Source organism: Mytilus californianus, unplaced genomic scaffold (genome assembly GCF_021869535.1).
Source record: "Mytilus californianus isolate M0D057914Y unplaced genomic scaffold, xbMytCali1.0.p SCAF_8, whole genome shotgun sequence".
NCBI lineage: Eukaryota > Metazoa > Mollusca > Bivalvia > Mytilida > Mytilidae > Mytilus > Mytilus californianus.
In genome coordinates, this window is record NW_026262734.1 from 75,426,356 (window position 1) to 75,447,555 (window position 21,200).

The window sequence follows — 21,200 nt, forward strand, 5'->3', positions numbered from 1 at the left end:
CCAAGGGATTCAGTTTGACACGGCGATGTGACAAAATAAGTGCGTTTCAATATTTACCCTTGCCCAAGGGGATATCATGAACGAACGTGTCCACTATAGTATAATTATAATACTTCTAATATGCATTTATCGAAGTTCGAGTCGTAACCTTTTTTTCCCTTGCCCAAAAGGAAATTGAAACCCTGTACCAAAGGGTTCGTTTGATACCGCGCAGTATCAAAGACGTACAAAGTAACTGATTTATTAATCAAAGGTAAACAGAGTTGCGTTTTAGATTCTAGCAATTGCTCAGAGCACGTACTTTTGCGAGAATATTACTGAAATGCTGACTATTTACTTTATACTAAACATGAAAGTTGAATGGCTTCAGTCAGCTTGGTAGAGCAAAGGAAATGCACACTCTATAAAACTGAAACAAAAACAAAAAAAGGTCAACTTTCCTTTGAAGGATTTATTGAAACAAAAACATGAAATATAATTTCCTTTCTAACAGTATAATTCATTGTTCTTGATAGGAACAACATTAGATGTGGCTTCACCCTAAGGTAATAACAGTACACACAATGTGGAACATCAAATGAGATTAACGAGGCGCGTGTCCCCTGTTTTATTGCTACAATAACATCCAATTAACACCTTCAACTTTGTACACGCGTCAGACTATACAATTACACGCGCCAGAATATACAATCATCGTAAATAGTGAACACCTGTTGAAAACTCAAGATTGTCATTAATTTCCTTTCATCTTCAATCAATATGCATAAACATGATAAATATCGTTTAATGAGGCAATAAACAAATAAAAAGATGAAAACATTCACATTTCAATTTTCTTTTCCTCTTGTTTGATTTCAGTTCTTTGTATTTCACAATTTGTGTCAATATTTTCAGGACAATGATGCACAAATAATTCATTTTGCGAGCTTAATATATATTGCACGAAAAGAGTTTTAAAAAACAAATTATAAGATAAATAATATGTTCTAAAACACAAGGAAAAGTAATCTCATAATACAATAATTAAACGTAATACTGGCTGTTATACATAATAGATGATAAAATATTATGTAAATAATGTTTCATTTTTTCTATCAATTTTAACTTTCTTGTCGCTAAAATTATTTTCTTTTGCATATTCTTTTAATATTTATTGCAATAATTAATTTTAATTAAAAAAAATATGTTTTCTTGTCGCTAAATAGTTTCTTGTCGCTTCTTGTCGCTAAAATAATTCTTGTTGTCGCTTCTTGTCGCTTGTTGACGCTTCTTGTCGCTAAAATTCTTGTTGTCGCTAATTAGTGAGACCGCAAAATATAGCTAAATACCAGAAGTGTAAATACGTTTATTAACGACTGAGCTAACTCTTTATAACGACTAAGCTTAACTAACTCGTTATAACGACTTAGCTAACTCGTTAAAACAACTTAGCTAACTCGTTATAACGACTTAGTAACTCATTATAACAACTTAGCTAACTCGTTATAACGACTTAAGTGTTGTTGATTAAAACATTTTTTTTTGGTTATTAGACCTCTCTTATGTACCGGAAGTTGTATTAAGATAACCCGCCAAAAAAAAACCCAAACCAAAACAGTCATGCAAACAAATCTAAAGAAATTTGTAAAAAGTATCATTAGTTCATCTGATTTGAGGTAATGTAAGATAGTATAGAGTATATTCACAATCATAATCGTGTCCGGCGCGATTTTGAATTTCTTATTTGACCGCTCTGAGCTAAGTCGCTCCGGACACAAAATTCCAAAAAGAAATTACCTTTTAACCATTTACATATAAAATGTAGAAAAGAAATTTTTGGAGTACAATGCAAAGCCACAAAGGAGTAGGGGCATTTAGGCCCGGTTTTGGCCTAAGAAAAAAAAATGTTTGACTATTTCAAATTGGCACATAGGCATGATAGGGTTTGGAAATGCATACTGCATAGAGTGAAGAAATATAAATGAAAAACATAATGTCATAAGATTGTTTATATGATGACGTCACAGTTACGTCATAATATGTTCCGTTTTCATTAAGGTGAAAAATGCAGAATTTGTGCAATTTTCCATCGTTATTTCCATTACGGACATAGTTGCCAACTGACATGATATTCGCGTGTAATACACGCTTTTTAAACGGTTTACACGCGAGGATTTTATCACATGGCATGTACACGCTTTTCACCACTTTACACGCAATTACATGCTTTTTCGTTGTTTTAATTTTTTGGTTGTTAGTGATATTGCGATTCTCGGGTTTTTTCATTATAACACGATAAATACCAAAATTTCGAAGCCATTGTTTATTTTTCTATATGGATGAACAGCAAAAGCTCTTAAGGTAAGTAGTTTGTGATTAGTTTTTACGATTTTGGGACTTTCTTTCTTTCAAATTCATTTAGGGGAAATGTCCACAGAAAGAGGTAGCAAAAACGATGTGTACGTACCAAGATTCAAGATTTATAAATTATATAATTTGGGAGTTCGAGTTTAAATCATCAAGGGATGAGTAATGCATTGTGCACTCTATGTTGCAATCATAACAATACATATGAGAGGAGAACTAAAATACATAGCTATTTGATTGAGCATTTAACAATTATAAAATATTTTTCTTTTTCAGTTTCAAATGTAGCCAACAGATTTCCACAGGCCATTGGGGATGGAAATATCACAGAACTGTTGGATCAGTTCTCATAGTATTAGCTGTCTTCTGATGAACTACCCAGTTTTGACCAGGCAATAGCAACATATATTGTATAGTTTGTTGGGAGCAATGGCAGAGATCATAGATGACATTTTAGATGGCAAAAAAACATTATGACACTCTTTCAAAGCTTCATGAAGCTATTTTAGTTCAGCCAAATATCAATTCTGACTGTGAGAGATCATTTTCAATTATAAAGAAATTTACACTGAATTCTGATCAGAACTCGACAATGATATATTGTGTGCCTTGTTATCAAGTAAATGTAACAAAACCAGCAGGTGTTTTGACTATGTGCCTAGTGGTGTTGCTTTAAAAGCAGCAAAACAGACCACTGTTGAATACAATAAAAGTTTACAGTTGAATATTGTTTTTTATATTAACAAATTTGCATATAATGTGAAATTATGAACATTGTTCATATTAAAAAGTCTGCATCTACGTCACGCGTTTTCACACGCTTTTTGACATGTCATGTCATGTCATGACATGTCATGTCATGTCATGACATGATTTCTCATTGTCAGAGGTTGGCAAGTATGATTACGGAAACATCGTGCGCAGCCAAGAAACAACAAAATAATTTAAGAGAAACGTTATTATAACTATTGAAATGATCTCACCAAATATAAAGTTGTTTCTTGGGTGCGCACATACTTTGCCAATCATAAATATACTTAGAATTTGATGAAAAACAAGGAAATTCAAGAAATATTATAAAATATACAAATTTCGTCATGGTTTGTTGCCATGGTAGCTCGTTTAATGTGAATTTTTTTTTTATTTTCTGAAAACCTTGTACCTTAGTCTAGTTAGGACAAATTTAAGGATATGTATGATAACTTTTAAATTTGCAGTAATATTTGGACCAAATAAGGGGCTTATTGCCCCTGCTCCTCTAGCTTGTATAGATTGGAAGAAATGTTATTTAATAGTATTGTCGATGATTGCAAGTTCATTATGCCTGCAAGTTCGTGACATTTGTAGATTTCCACTTTATTCGTGACGTCATGCAAAAGTATTTATCATCGGCAAAGTGCTACTTCAAAAATCTTAACCGGATATTTTTCAATGCATTTTCACTAATATCGGCTTGAAAAAGAGAAGTTGTGTATGTTCTAGCATATTATTTGTTTTATTCCTCTCCTAGAATTTTGTTGAATTCTTGAGAAAATCCTTTCAGCAATGTTATTGACATCTCAACAATGAGTCGTCATCTATTTTTAGGTTATGTGGCCTCTTATTTCTTTTTGTCGAGCCTTCGACTTTAGTCAAAAAAGCGAGACATAGCGATCCTACATTGCGTCGTCGTCGGCGTCCACAAATATTCACTCTGTGGTTAAAGTTTTTGAAATTTTAATAACTTTCTTAAACATTGTTAAACTATCCTGGATTTCTACCTAACTTGGACAGAAGCTTGTTTATGATCATAAGATAATATCCAGAAGTAAATTTTGTAAAAATAAAATTCCTGTTTTTCCGTATTTTACTTGTAAATGGACTTAGTTTTTCTGCCAGGAAACATTACATTCACTCTGTGGTTAAAGTTTTTAAAATTTTAAAAACTTTCTTAAACTATCCTGGATTTGTACCAAACTTGGACAGAAGCTTGTTTATGATCATAAGATAGTATCCAGAAGTAAATTTGTTAAAAAAAAAATTTCATTTTTTCCGTATTTTACTTATAAATGGACTTAGTTTTTCTGCCAGGAAACAATACATTCACTCTGTGGTTAAAGTTTTTAAAATTTTAATAACTTTCTTAAACTATCCTGGATTTGTACCAAACTTAGACAGAAGCTTGTTTATGATCATAAGATAGTATCCAGAAGTAAATTTGTTGACAAAAAAATTTATAATTTTTTCCGTATTTTACTTATAAATGGACTTAGTTTTTCTGCCAGGAAACAATACATTCACTCTGTGGTTAAAGTTTTTAAAATTTTAATAACCTTCTTAAACTATCCTGGATTTGTACCAAATTTGGACTGAAGCTTGTTTATGATCAAAAGCTAGTATCTAGAAGGAAATTTTGTAAAAAATTTGTACCTGTTTATCTGTATTTTACTTATAAATGGACTTAGTTTTTCTTCCAGTTAACATTAAATACAGTGTGCAGTTAAAGTTTTTAAAACATTTATTAGATTCATAAACTATCCTGGATTTATACCAAACTTTGACAGAAGCTTCTTACAATCAAAAGATAGTATCTAAAGGAATATTTTTATTGGTTTTTTTTCCTCATTTTTGTTGAGCCTGCTATTAACAGCGAAAGTAGGCGAGACACTGGGTTCCGCGGAACCCTTACGAATTTTTTTAAGGCCAAGAGTATTATTTTGTAAAGTCTGTATGTGAATGGATTTTTTAAGATCAGAAAATGATTTGATATATTTTGATGAAAACAAAACCTGCCGAATATTGGCTCGTTAAAGTAATTTAATCCTATGCCATTGAATGCAAATTGCATGAAAAAATAATTTGATGCATTAATGAGATTGTGACATCGTTATAGTTGTCTTTAACGTGTTTAAAGTGTTTAATTCTGGACTTTCCAATTGACCATTGAGAGTCACGTGTAAAAATTAGAATAATCTTTGTAGGGAGAATAAAAGTTAGTATGTCCCAATTTCTCTTTTTTTTTTTCGAGATATTCATTTGTTATTTGATCTCAAATTTATTCTGTAATGTTCAAATTCATAATACAATAGGCCTGACCTATATATTGTTGCATATGCGCAAAAGCCACCGCCAAAGACAAAGGTCACGAACTTACAAGCATGTCTACTTACTTTTACGGAATCGGGTCACAATATGAAACATAGAAAGATTGACCATGTTTCTGAAGCTATTCATCAATTAAATGTATCAGACTGTTTGCAAATAAGTAAAGAATATTTACATCCACAGTGGATAATATTTGCTCCAAAGTTGTGATTTTTTTCTTCCGTTTCGAGTTAGGGTAACGAATTTCCAATCATCGAGGATATTAGTACGGTCAAGAAAGACAACTCGTACTTAAAAATGGGAGATAACTCAATTTTCTTTTAAAGGGATTTCCAAGGAACATATTGATTACACCAATTTGCGTAATCACAACGCCAAAGGGATGCCTCTAAACTATTCTACAGTACGGTTTCTGAATGTTTGATGATTGATTTCCAAGCTTATTTCCAATAGTATAATAATACATGTATGTAATCTATACTATTAAATGAGAAGACCTCATTTTGTGTGTCGCTTCTCTTAATTCCACAATAAATTAATCATCATGCCTCTGTGTCCTATAAGTACCATGCATAGTCGCATTAGTCATCCTCGCTTAGGCCAAAAAAAAATATATGTCTGTTTAAGGTTACATCCTTTAAAAAAATAGGGTAGGTAGGTAGGTATTTCCATTTTATTTTTTTTTTTCATTTTTTTTTTTGGCGAGATGTGTGATGTTGTTGCATGTTGTTTTAACTTATATTAAGTGACTATATTAACTTTTTACTGTCATATAAACTTACAATAAATTGTTTTGTCCTTTCTAATATATAGGTTTATTAATGTACATGTATGCAGGCATATATGCAGAAATAAATTCATTATGCTGTACTGATGAATGAACAATCAATATATATAAAACAAGAAGACCCATCAGAAACGAGGAAAGATGACAAAATCTGCACTTATACATGTACATATGAACGTACTGGTTCAAGTTTTGGGGTTGTACGATACCAACTCCTTGTATTAAAGAATGTTTCTTTCACTTTTGCAAATTTGATGCATTAAACTTTTAATAAATTAAATTCTTTTATACCATAATAAATGACCTTCCCAGGAACATTGCTGACAAGTTTGGTGCTGTGTTTTTTTTTAAGAGGACATAAAGAGTAGACACCCCTGCAGACCATACATGTTATTAAATGTGTGGTATTTACATTTATTTATGAGAGGTTAGTCTGAAATTATCTATCTGTCAGTACATGGCTAACCTCTACAAGTACTGACACTTACCTGCAGAATTAATAAATAGAAAAAAAACATGCCTGTTTTAACAGGTTCAATTACTGGTTTGAAATATATTTGCAGGGATAGGTGTCAAAAGGGTGATGTCATTTGACTTAATATTTAAAAAAAGTTGGGTATGCTCGTCCTCAAACCATCATAACTTGAAAAATATTTATTGCAATGTTGGTAGCATTGTCTGCCGCTGTTTGAACAATAGATACCAAATTATTGTTGATTTCCTTCTCTCATAAAATATCCATACATTTAACATTGAATTTATCTACAACATCTCCAACAGTTAAGTTCCCGTCAACAATATAACCGTCACCTTCTTGAATTTCAGTCTTCCAAATCACCGTTACTTTGTATGTTTTGCAGGTTGTTCACTATGGTACAGATCAAACACATCGGTACCAATTATTAATTTGTTTGGTAATGTTGTCAAAATAGATTTTGTAAGCATGTGGTTGCATTTTCTTAACTTTAAATGTGTCCACACTTGCTGCCTCAGCCTGTTGGGGCCATGCAAGCTGCCATTGAGATCTAGATTGTAAAACCACTTCAATATCGAGTCCGCAATTTTTTAAATTAAAGGGCTCAGATGATCATGCACCTACTTTCACTTTTGTTTTAAACTGAAAGAAGGTGTTTCCGGCTTTGTACTTTCACTTTCGATTTCATTTTTGAATAAAATGACATAGGGTCGGCACCACAAAATAGGGACGGTCGGGTAACCTTAAACAGACATATATTTTTTTTTGGCCTTATGATTATTCAGTTAGTGTTATTTTGGGAGGAAAACGAAAATAAAGGCGTCCGGATATTGTTTCCGTCATCAGACAGACTTTTAAGTCATAGACAAGATTTCCTTAAGTATTTACATACCCATAGGGATAATGACAGCCTTTTTAGAATTTTCACCACTTTCTAACACTGCTCAAAATTCTACATACACAGTTAACTGAAGTACTTTCGTTATAATATTCAAAAATGAATTTAAATATGTATCATGACCGTTTACTTTTTTTGCTATCTTTAAAAACCTAAGGCCATTAGTAAAATTGTTTCATATTTTTCTACACCTGATTCATCCCTCAGTTTGGGAAAGTATGTTAAGTTGATACTGTATTTTTAGCTCACCTGACCTGAAAGGTCAAGTGAGCTTTTCTCATCACTTTGCGTCCGTCGTCCGTCGTCCGTAAACTTTTACAAAAATCTTCTCCTCTGAAACTACTGGGCCAAATGCACCCAAACTTGGCCACAATCATCATTCAAGTATCTAGTTTAAAAAATGTGTCCGATGACCCCGCCAACCTACCAAGATGGCCGCCATGGCTAAAAATAGAACATAGGGGTAAAATGTAGATTTTGGCCTATATCTCTGAAACCAAAGCATTTAGAGTAAATCTGACATGGGTAAAACTGATTATCAGGTCAAGATCTATCTGCCCTGTAATTTTCAGACAAATCTGACAACCTGTTGTTGGGTTGCTGCCCCTGAATTGGTAATTTTAAGGAAATTTTGCAGTTTTTGGTTATTATCTTGAATATTATTATAGATAGAGATAAACTGTAAACAGCAATAATGTTCAGCAAAGTAAGATCTACAAATAAGTTGTCATGACCTAAATTGTCAGTCGACCCCTTTAGGAGTTATTGCCCTTAATAGTCATTTTTTTACAATTTTTTGTAAATTTTTGTAATCTTTTACAAAAATCTTCTTCTCTGAAACTACTGAGACAAATTTAACCATACTTGGCCATAATCATTATAAGGGTATCTAATTTAAAAAATTTGTCCAATGACCCTGCCTTCCAACCATAATGGCCGACTTGGTTAAAAATAGAACATCGGGGTAAAATGCAGTTTTTGGTTTATATCTCTGAAACTAAAGCATTTAGAGCAAATCTGAAAAAAATGTTCATCAGATTCAGATTTATCTGCCCTGAAATTTTCAGACGAATCCGACAACCCGTTGTTGGATTGCTGCCCCTGAGTTAGTAATTTTACAAAAATTTTGCAGTTTTTTGTTATTATCTTAGATATCATTATAATATCTAATATCTAATACTATTAATTATGATTTTAACCTTATTTAACATGATTTCCAAAGCATCAGTAAATACAGGTGAGTGACACAGGCTCTTGAGAGCCTCTAGTTTCAAGAGCAACCTAAATTCCGGAATGCAAATACTACCGTGCCACCTTAAGGTTAATTTAGGACTGTTTTACAATTACACATAATTTTCATAAGTACTTGGGAACAGGACAATTATTTTCGTGTTTTTCTGTATACTATGATCATACATATACTATAAATAAGTGTATTTGCTATTTAATATCAATTCAAATATAATATATCAGTGACCGGCGTGGATAGTAAACTTGGAATTGATAGTAAATAGCAAGTACACTTTATTTATAGTAAATGTATGTTCATAGTATACAGAAAATCAGAAAACAAAAAATAACGGACTTTGGAAAAAAAGGGGGAGGGCTAAAAAAAATTGTCCTGTCACCAAGTACCTATGACTTTTGATACCGTTCCTGAAATTCTCCAGTCATAAAATCGTTTACAAAAATTCATCCTACAACAGTTTACACACATTCAATCACGCTCTAAATGCCCGCGATTTAGCGGGTGTGTTCTAGTAATATTAATAATAGGAAACCGAGTGGGTTTTCCAGAAAAAATGAATCCATTTTTTATTTACTGTTTTCGTGACAGGAAACCACACTTTATTTTTTTTTATTTTGTACAATTTATTTCAAAGACATAATTGAAGACCATTACCGTGATAACTTGTGTTACCTACCTTATGTTTATATTTACAAACTATTTTCAAAGTTAAATTAAGTTTTTTTTATACGTGACAGGAGACCATAAGAAAGGAAAGCAATTTTTGTTTTATTACAAAATCTGTTTAAAATGCTCTGAAAAGTAAATTTGTTCTTGATAATCATGATAATGTTTCTTTAATTGTGCCTTGTAAATTTAAGACTGTTTTTGATAATTTTCTTCCAATCAACAATGAAAACTATGAGAATATTGAAACATGGGCACTTTAATTATGATGTCACAATATAATTATTTTTGGGCACTGACTTGCATCTACTAATTTTGACTACCAACATGACCAATGTATTTAATTCTCTTGCTATTTGTTATTATTCTTATACACTTTTATATGTAGCACATGTATACCTTCTAACCTTCAGAAACCCAACTCAGTGTGCTAGCCAGCTTTGTAACACATTGCATGGTTTGCGCTTATGCGTCACTAACCAGTAAATTCAAGCACTGTAAAAACTGGGAGTTCTAGCTACATTGTAAGTGGTACTTATCTTATATAATGTACTTTTCTATAAGGACTGTTCAAGATGTGAATGTATGGGGGTGTAGGGAGGCACTTTCTCAGCTTTCACTTTTAATTCATTTAATTTTGAAAGATGCAAGGCATTTTAAATTTCTAAATTTTATTGGAAACGAACAAAAAGCGGAATCCAACAAACATTTTAATATTTGGATTATCCAATATGTGAGTGATATTTTATCCACAGTATAAATGGTATCTTGTAATGTCCACCCACACAAATTTGCATGTGTTATGCGTATGTACATGTACAAGGTATCATAGATGACAAAAGTAGTAAACAACAAATAATTAGAGATGAAAACTTTAATAGAACTATTTTTTTCACATTTTAAAAGGACTGTAGTATTAAGGTGGTGTCCTCTAGATGTAGGTTCAAATCTTCAAGTATGGACAAGAGAGAAAAACTTTAAATACCATATTACGACAGTTTGAATTCAAAGTGATGAAACATGAACAAATAAACAGCTATGCAGATCTCTGCATTACACAACCATGACAACTGCAGTATGTTGATATGGAAACCTTTACACATATTATTAATATTACAAGTATGAACACAATAATATAGTGGACAAACTGAAATACTTGTCTTTATAATAATATACTAGACACAATAAATTTCATATTGACAAATGAAATAGAAGATATGTGTTCATAGTATACATGGTATAGGCTCCACCTTATTATATAACAGCAAGTGACCCACCTGATACAACCAATCATGCTGTAGCTGCATACCAAATTTCAAATCATATAGGTGGTCATAAAAAGAAAACCAAAATTAGAGAGACATGCATAATTGACTGCCGTGCTGTACAGGTAGAATTGTTTACCCCTGTTTGAGGTGTCGAATATAGTGTCCTTTAAGTATGAAGATTCCATATACAAAACACATTATTTGCGGGTGTATAAAAATTCAATGCAATCCTATATTTGTTAATTAACACCCATCCATTACAACTGCAGGCAAGTTACAGGAACCATGGATTACAGAAACAACTGAAGACCTCATATACCAAAAAAGAAAGGCCTAATTTATTTAACTAAATTTCTTTTCCAAATTTGTTACCACAACTATATAAACTCTGATTAAAAAAAAAAAAAAATTCTAGAAAGTAGTAATGGGGCTCGTTTTTCTAAAGGTCAGGAATCATAAGTTTGGTCGTAACTTCTTATCTTTTGATACAAGTTATGACCAATCTTAAGTCATAATTCTTTTGAAAAAACAGAATCCTAGTTCCTTTTGAGCAAGAGCAACAACAGTAAAAAGCTTATTTTACCTGTCAATATTCAAGTGACATGTTATTTCATGCAATGTTTAGGACAAATTTGATATACATGTAGGTGAACATATTTTCAAAACAAAATTTTATTTTTAAGTTGAAAAGAAAAATGTTTTGATATGTCCCTTGCAAGCAGTGAACCAGCACTACTTACCAGAAGGGAAATAACACTTTTTGAAATCATTAGCACCAAAGCAGGAAAAGCTTTGAAACTGTGACACATTAAACTCAACTGGATACCCTATTGGCAGTTTCCATGTATTGATTTATTACTGGCATACTTTTGCATTTAAATTTGCATCTCTGGTTAAAATCAGTCTTAAGTGTAACAGTATTGTTATAAAACTCCTAAATATGTCATGTATGTGTTTTTTATGAAAAATTAATGGCAAGTTATTCAGAAAATTTCCAAGTGTCTGACAACCAATTAACATTGATTGTAATGAGAGGGTATTTAAGTAGGCTTTGTTGTGATAGTACTTATTCACCATGTCACTTTTATGACCGCAAATGTGTGGCTGTTTAAGGCAAAAGGTCAAGTTAAAAAGATCGCAAATACTTCAATTATTTTTGTGAATTATGTTAAAATGGCAAACCCACGTAAAATGTCCGTTTCAGGATCGGCACAACAAGTCATAAATATAAGATTGGTAAAGTTCGATTCAGACAATACAACTGTTTTGGAAGCTCTGCAACGTACAGGGCCATATTGCTTTTAAGGCCTGGAGGAGAACACTAGAATTGCTTCTATCACAATGATCAGGCTTCTTTCATGTATCCCTGGGCCTGCCAATAATTGTATTTCAGAATGAGGTTGCATAATGGTTCTGCAAGTGAAACGTTTGTAGTTCTATTAGTTTTGAAATTGGACCCACAAACACACAGTTTTCATGCCCATTGAGACTTTTTGTACTCATTTAGCAAAATTATTTGTATAATGGTTATATCTGTCTGCCTAATTGATTCAAGTGAGTAGGCCAGATTACAATTTAATTTTCCTAATGAAACATTTATTTGTATTAACAGTGTGTTGACAAAACGTCAGGTGAGAGATGCCTATAGTCAGCATGTTGGAAGGAAACTGGAAAGCACAGAAAAATTGACCATCAACAAACTTGTATACAAATACTTGGATGAACTTAGCCAGGTAAACAATGATATTTAAAAACAGAATATTGAGAAACTAATTGTTATCGTTATTTCCAGTAGAAAAATATTTCATGTCAATCCCGGACAAAAAAAAATAATTTGAATACATGTAATAACTGAAGAAGGTTATAATCATGACAATCTTAGTGGATGACCTGTCGGATGAAAGGCATGATTTTGTTTATCGCCAATCGAAAAGAGGGTTTCAGATACATCAATTATAGAGAGACATACTATATGCAGAGCTCCAGACAAGAATTTACACAAATTGGGGATTTTACCAACAATTTTGTATGTAAGCGGGTGAAGTACATGTATTTTTAGCTCACCTGACCCAAAGGGTCAAGTGAGCTTTTCTCATCACTTGACGTCCGTCGTCCTTTTCGTCGTCGTTGTTAACTTTTACAAAAATCTTCTCCTCTGAAACCACTGGCCCAAATTAAACCAAACTTAGCCTAAATCATCCTTAGGGTATCTAGTTTAAAAAATGTATCCGATGACCAACCAAGATGGCCACCATGGCTAAAAATAGAACATGGGTGAAATGCAGTTTTCGGCTAATATCTCTGAAACTAAAGCATTTAGAGCAAATCTGATATAGGGTTAAAGTTACTCAAGGTCGAGATCTATCTGCCCTGAAATTTTCAGACAAATCAGACAACCCGTTGTTGGGTTGCTGCCCCTGAATTGGTAATTTTAAGGACATTTTGCAGTTTTTGGTTATTATTATATTTATATTATAATTGACCCCTTAAGGAGTTATTGCCCTTTAAAGTCAATTTTTCACAATTTCTTGTAAAATTTTGTAATCTATACAAAAACCTTCTCCTGAAATTACTGGGCCAAGTTAAACCATACTTGGCCTAAATCATCCTTAGGGTATCTATTTTTAAAAATATATCAGATGACCCCGCCCACCTACCAAGATGGCCGCCATGGCTAAAAATTGAACATAGAGCTCGAGGTAAAATGCAGTTTTTGGCTTATATCTCTGAAATCAAAGCAAGTCTAATGGGGTTAAAATATGTTCATCAGGTCAACATGACCAATATTGTCAATTGACCCTTTAAGGAGTTATTGCCCTTTAAAGTCAATTTTTCACTATTTTTTTCGTAAATTTTTTTAATCTTTCACAAAAATCTTCTCTTAATCTACTTAAAAAATTATAAGGGGTCTTCAGTAACTATTGTAAGACTACAATGGCATGAATGGGATGACTTGATTTTTTTTTCCAGGGGGTACAACTTTTTCGGGGGGGGGGGGTGCTTATAATTTCTCCTTGATATGTTCCATTTTCAGAATTATTCAGTGTTACTTTTTCTATAAACCATTATTATATCTTTTCTTTTAGCATACTTATATTGGGTGAATGCCCCCAGACCCCGTGGGTTAGTCGGGGTCAGGGGAACCCCTGCCCAAATTTTTTTTGAAGGGTGTTCCATAAAAACATTTAAAGGCATTTTCAGCATTATACAGGCCCTGGGTGAAAAAAATTTTGGATGCGGAGGAAAGGAAATTTTTTATTTTTAGCTCACCGGGGCCTGAAGGGCCCCATGTGAGCTTATGCCATCACTTGGCGTCCCTCGTCGTCTGTCATCGTCATCTTCGTAAACTATTTCAAAAATCTTCTTCTCTGAAACTACTGGGCCAAATACCTTCAAACTTTAACTAAATGTTCCTTAGGGTATCTAGTTTATAAATTGTATCCGAAGTTTTGATCCATCGACAAACATGGCCGCCATGGCTAAAAATAGAACATAGGGGTCAAATGCAGTTTTTGGCTTGTATCTCAAAAACTAAAGCTTTAAGAGCGAATCTGACGGGTAAAATTGTTCAATTGGTCAAGATCTATCAGCTCTAAAATTTTCAGATAAATCGAACAACCCATTGTTGGGTTGCTGCCACCGAATTTGTAGTTTTAACAAAATTTTGCAGTTTTTTGTTATTATTTTGAATATTATTATAGATATATATAAACTGTAAGCAGCAATAATGTTCAGCAAAGTAAGATCTACAAAAAAGTTAATATGACCATAATTGTCAATTGACCCCTTAAGGAGTTATTGCCCTTTAAAGACAATTTTACACAATTTGTTCATTAAGTTTGCTAACATTTAAAAATCTTCTCCTCTGAAACTACTGGGCCAATTACCTTCAAACTTTAACTAAATGTTCCTTAGGGTATCTTGTTTATAAATTGTATCCGAAGTTTGTATCCATCGACAAACATGGCCGCCATGGCTAAAAATAGAACATAAGGGTCAAATGCAGTTTTTGGCTTATATCTCAAAAACTAAATCTTTTAGAGCAAATGTGACATGGGGTAAAATTGTTTAATTGGTCAAGATCTATCGGCCCTGAAATTATCAGTTGAATCGAACAACCCATTGTTGGGTTGCTGCCACCGAATTTGTAGTTTTAACAAAATTTTGCAGTTTTTTGTTATTATTTTGAATATTATTATAGATATATATAAACTGTAAGCAGCAATAATGTTCAGCAAAGTAAGATCTACAAAAAAGTTAATATGACCAAAATTGTCAATTGACCCCTTAAGGAGTTATTGCCCTTTAAAGACAATTTTACACAATTTGTTCATCAAGTTTGCTAACATTGAAAAATCTTCTCCTCTGAAATAGGTGAGCGATTCAGGCTCTTGAGAGCCTCTTGTTTTGTTAATTATCTTGAATATCATTATAGATTGAGATATACTGTAAACAGCAAAAATATCAAGCAAATAAAGATCTACAAATAAGTTAACATGACCTATTGGCAATTGACAACTTATTGGAGTTACATGTATTGTCCTTTAAAGTTATTTACATTTTTTTCATTTTTGCTTATTTTAACAAGTCCAAGAAGATAAAGAAAAACTAGACAGAAAAAATGATCAGCAATACAAGATCAACAAAAAAAAAGAGATTTTTGTAATGAATCTATTCTAGTCTACAATGTTGCAGAGTCTCTATTATTGAATATGCACATAGACCACATTAACCACCATACCTCAATGGACGACTGAAATATGGTATGCAATTATTATGCACACAACTTTTCCAATCTTTCCAACACAGATTTAATCACTTTATTAGTCTGAATTTAGATTGTTTACAAATGTAAGCATAGAAATGTATCAAAGACTTATAGTTGTTTAACTTTCAAAATAAAAATAAGAAGATGTGGTATGATTGCCAATGAGACAAATATCCACCAGAGAAAGAAAGACATAGCTGTAAGCAACTACGGGTTATTGTACAGCCTTCAACAATGTGCAAAACTCATAGAGAAAGCTAACATCAACCACTAAATTACAGACTCCTAAATTCGGACAAGCGCATACAGAATTTAGCAGGGTTAAACATGCTTGTGAGCGCTCTCCTCCTTCTTTTTATGAAGAAGTATCTTTTTTATTCCCAGATTTCTAATACTTTTTATATGCTCTATTCTATCTTTTGATTAACCTTCTTATATCTGCCCCAAACAACACTGGGGAGTGGGGTGAGTAGGGAATATAAATATGGGCACCATTTTCTTCTTCCTACGTGCAGTCAAAACCCTCCTTGCATAAGTAGGGCATCCATTTTGGCTCTGCGGGATGTATAAATACGCAGCCATGTCTGGTCAGAATGGTGACATTAAATCCAATGCCTCATGTAGAGAGTATGCTACGCTCTCTGCACGTTAAGAACCATAAAACACTCTTGGAGGGGTCCAAAGGTTTTTGTAAGGGATAAAAGGTCCTTTCCCAACATATCCTCATTTTCCAGTGGCAGTCCAAATTTTCCGACCTTCATCCCGGACGGCCCCTTTTATAGGACATATTTATTGTTTATTTGTTTTCGTCCTGAACATGCATGAAATATACGCCACTGGACTTTTAGCAACCAACAATCAATCAATCTTATATCTGCTGTCATAAAAGGCATCCATTTTTTCATGATTAGCATTAATAGTCAAAAGCGCATCTGGAGCAGAACAATTGGTACCGTTAATGTTATAACTACCACCGGGCCGATACCTTTATGAGTTGTGGAAATAAGCATCTGTTACAGTACAGGATTGGTACCGTTAATCTTAAAAAAAATATAACTACTACCAGGTCGACATCTCTGTAAGTGATCTGTAAGTCCAAGAGAGTGTCACCAGCCAAGTTGCTTTGGAACTGGGATGCAAAAACAGTTATAGATTGATTGATTTTTTTTGTTATAAAAAAATCATTTATATTAAGGAATATATCTTCTTCTTTAAGTATACAATATAGCAATCAATATTTACCGTAAATTTTAACCTGTGAAACATAAAACTTTCAAGCAAGTTTTAGATATAGTTGACGTCCCAATCAACAAAAAAAGCTACGTTTATCACTGACAAGTTGCTATGATCATGTCCAAATTACGACTATCTGATAGTCCAGTTACGATTATCATATCAAACAAATTTCTTGGAGTTACGATTATCTTCTTTGAATTTTCTATGGCTTTTTTAGCTCACCTGACCTGAAAGGCTAAAAATAGAACATAGGGGTAAAATGTAGATTTTGGCTTATATCTCTGAAACCAAAGCATTTAGAGCAAATCTGACATGGGGTAAAATTATTTATTAGGTCAAGATCTATCTGCACGGAAATTTTCAGATGAATTAGACAACCTGTTGTTGGGTTGCTGCCCCTGAATTGGTAATTTTAAGGAAATTTTGCCGTTTTTGGTTATCATCTCGAATATTATTATAGATAGAGATAAACTGTAAACAGCAATAATGTTCAGCAAAGTAAGATCTACAAATAAGTCAACTTGACCAAAATGGTCAGTTGACCCCTTAAGGAGTTATTGCCCTTTATAGTCAATTTTTAACCATTTTTGTAAATTTTTGTAATCTTTTACAAAAATCTTCTCCTCTGAAACTACTAAGACAAATTTAACCAAACTTGTCCACAATCATCATTAGGGTATCTTGTTTACAAAATGTGTCCGATGACCCCCCCCCCCCCCCCCCGTGAACCAAGATGGCCGACATGGCTAAAAAATAGTACATAGGGTAAAATGCAGTTTTTGGCTCATATCTCTGAAACCAAAGCATTTAGAGCAAATCTGATGAGTATAAAATTGTTCATTAGGTCAAGATCTATCTGCCCTGAAATTTCTTACCGATCAGGCAACCCGTTGTTGGGTTGCTGCCCCTGAATTGGTAATTTTAAGGAAATTTTGCCGTTTTTGGTTATTATCTTGAATATTATTATAGATAGAGATAAACTGTAAACAGCAATAATGTTCAGCAAAGTAAGATCTACAAATAAGTCAACTTGACCAAAATTGTCAGTTGACCCCTTAAGGAGTTATTGCCCTTTATTGTCAATTTTTAACCATTTTTCGCAAATTTTTGTAATTTTTTACAAAAATCTTCTCCTCTGAAACTACTAAGACAAATTTAACCAAACTTGTCCACAATCATCATTAGGGTATGTAGTTTAAAAAATGTGTCCGATGACCCCGCCCGCGAACCAAGATGGCCGACATGGCTAAAAAATAGTACATAGGGTAAAATGCAGTTTTTGGCTCATATCTCTGAAACCAAAGCATTTAGAGCAAATCTGACATGGGGATAAAATTGTTCATTAGGTCAAGATCTATCTGCCCTGAAATTTTCAGACCAATCAGGCAACACATTGTTGGGTTGCTGCCCCTGAATTGGTAATTTTAAGAAAATTTTGCAGCTTTTGGTTATTATCTTGAATATTATTATAGATAGAGATAAACTGTAAACAGCAATAATGTACAGCAAAGTTAGATCTACAAATAAAGCAACATGACCAAAATTGTCAATTGACCCCTTAAGGAGTTATTGCCCTTTATAGTCAATTTTTTACAATTTTCATAAATTTCGTAAATTTTTGTAAATTTTTACAAAGTATTTTCCACTGTATCTACCGGGCCAAGTTCATTATAGATAGAGATAATAGTAAGGAGCAAGAATGTTCAGTAAAGTAAGATCTACAAACACATCACCATCACCAAAACACATCACCATCACCAAAACACAATTTTGTCATGAATCCATTTGTGTCCTTTGTTTAATATGCACATAGACCAAGGTGAGCGACACAGGCTCTTTAGAGCCTCTAGTTTTTTGTTACGAGGCCATATATGATATTAACATGGTTAAGAAAACACACCCACAACTAAACCGTACAGATCAACCTGGCGGTTGAGTAATTCTTGAAAACAACATGTATACACAGAGAAATAAGCAGAAAACGATTTCACCTATTTCTACCTCCGCCATATTGGGATCGTGGTAACTGCAGTTACCACCATCAGTGTAATACCAGTGGATAAGAGACTTGCACCTACAGATTGTGGTGGGGTTTAACATGTTTGTGAGTGCTCACTCTGATATGAGAAAATTGTGTGGTCTGGATTTTATATAACAGTGTCTTTGATTCTTTAATAGTTTTTATACGACCTCGTATATTGGTATGACGTTGGTGGCGGCATCGTCGTGTTCATCCGAAGACACATTAATTTTCGCACAATAACTTTAGTTTAAGTGAATGGATCTCTATGAAATTTTACCATAAGGTTCAATACCACAAAAGGAAGGTTGGGATTGATTTTGGGGGTTATGGTACCAACAGTTAAGGAATTAGGGGCAAAAATAAGCATTTTTCTAGTTTCCAGACAATAACTTGTGGAACGGTGTATGGATCTCTCTGAAATTATACCACAAGTTTCCATACCACAAAGGGATGGTTAGGATTTGCTTTGGGGGGGTTATGGCTCAAACTGTTTAGGAATTAGGGGCAAAAAAGGGGGAAAAACAAGGGTGTCCTGGTTAATGGACAAATACTTTAGTACAAAACATAATTTAAAGCAGTGTAAGGGAGGTCATTCAAATACATCATTTGAATGACCTCCCTTACACTGCTTTTAAATTATGTATAAATTAATGAACAATTAAGACAATTTAAAAGCAATGTAAGGGAGGTAATCCAAATACGTTTTGATTACCTCCCTTACACTGCTTTTAAATTATGTTTAAAGAAATGCATATTTATAAAGGAAGACCAGTAAAAATATCTGCAAATGTTGCATCTTTTTTTTTTTTTTACAAAAAAATCCATATGAAAGATTTGACACCATATTTTAAATTCTATTATAAAACAGATTAAGTTAGCACTATGGTAAATTTAAATGGGTAATGATGGTTGCAAACTTCATCGGAAATTTGAATTGAGATTATGACCATATCTTGAGGGAAAGAATTTTTTTGGGGGTAAAAAGAAATTGTGGGGGTCAATTTTTTCTCATTTCAGATTTCAGATGTGTGTGTGGGGGGGGGGGGGGGGGGTTAATAGGCAACAGCATAGTGTATTGCACAAAAGCAAAAAAAAAAAGGGGGGGTAAATTTTTTTTGTGGGGGGAGGGGGGCCAATTCGCAACAGGAAAATGTATTGCTCAAAAGCAAAAAATAAAATATAAATTCAAATCATATAACCAATTCTTAAGTTCTTTGACTACAGTCATTCTGTGTCAGAAACCTTTTATGTGTCAAATATTTAATTACAATCCAAATTCAGACCTGTATCAAGCGCGAATATTGCGTCCATTTTTGCCCCAACTGTTCAGGGTTGGACCTCTGTGGTCGTATCCAGCTGCGCTCGGCGAAGCAATTTATTCTAAATAAGCTAGAACTACGATAATCTGATTGGTTAATAAAAGCATGTGTTAACAACCCAATCCTTCTGTGATTTGCCAAAATGATCAAAATGCCTATTTATAGTAAAAAAAGTAAGGAAAATACCTGAAGTTGATGGGACTCAACTTATGTTCAACTCAGGGCTACCAAAAATATTTGAGCCAGCCGGACATTTTTTGTCTAACTGATTTCAGTCACTTAAGACTTAGTAACAAAAGGCAAACAGTTTAATCAGTTGGGCTTCATATCAATGATTGACACAAAAACGGATCTTAAACTTGACTTTTGATATAAATTTGATGTTCTGACGTAAACTGTTCAATTGAAGGTGCATCATTCGAAGTGTGCAATATCAGCATACTGATATCTGCCTTAGACTCTTTATTTGTGAAAAATTACGCTGTCAAAAACTTCGCTTTCGATTTAAAAAAAACACATTTTACTAATACCGGATGTTGACTTGGTAATGGTAAACCATGGACCAGAGACGGATACGTAAAATCTGTGTACATTTACAAAGCACGATTGAGTTAATGTAGCTCTTTCCACGTAATTTCTTCAGGAAAATACTTGAAATGAACATTAGATAAAGGTATCAATGATAATTTTAGCATTTTTGGAAAATTCGGATGCATAATTAAACCTCACACCTGTGCACACATGTACTAGTTCAAACAACGTGGTTCTGACAATTTTTTCACTTACAACCTTTTTTATTTTTTCATCAAATCATGTTCATCAGTCAGAGCTCAGACATAAACAAGTCGATTTTTGTTTTTGACTTACATAAGTCAAAAAATGTATTTATTATAAAAATGTACTTTCATTTTCAGACTTATTTAAGTCAGAAAATGACAGACTTGTTTAGGTCTATTTATGCTTATGAAAAGACTTGATTTTAATTAGTGGCCAAAGTGCACCACCTATGACATCATAAACCTGTGTGAGAGTTCACAATGACCTGAGCTATCTATATTTAATTATCTAATTAAACATTTTT

At 33.2% G+C, this 21,200-nt stretch overlaps 1 protein-coding gene across 9 annotated transcripts in view; it reads left to right on the forward strand.

Moving 5' to 3' along the window:
• Positions 1 to 1,553: 1,553 nt before the first annotated feature.
• Positions 1,554 to 21,200, forward strand: part of LOC127712473 (nucleolar and coiled-body phosphoprotein 1-like) — a 41,372-nt gene continuing 21,725 nt past the window's right edge. For all 9 annotated transcript variants that reach the window (XM_052218917.1, XM_052218921.1, XM_052218920.1 and 6 more), the window contains exons 1-2: positions 1,554 to 1,655; positions 12,386 to 12,506. In XM_052218917.1, coding sequence (XP_052074877.1) covers positions 1,600 to 1,655; positions 12,386 to 12,506 — 177 coding nt within the window. In that variant the 5' untranslated portion in view covers positions 1,554 to 1,599. The remainder of the gene's footprint in view (positions 1,656 to 12,385; positions 12,507 to 21,200) is intronic.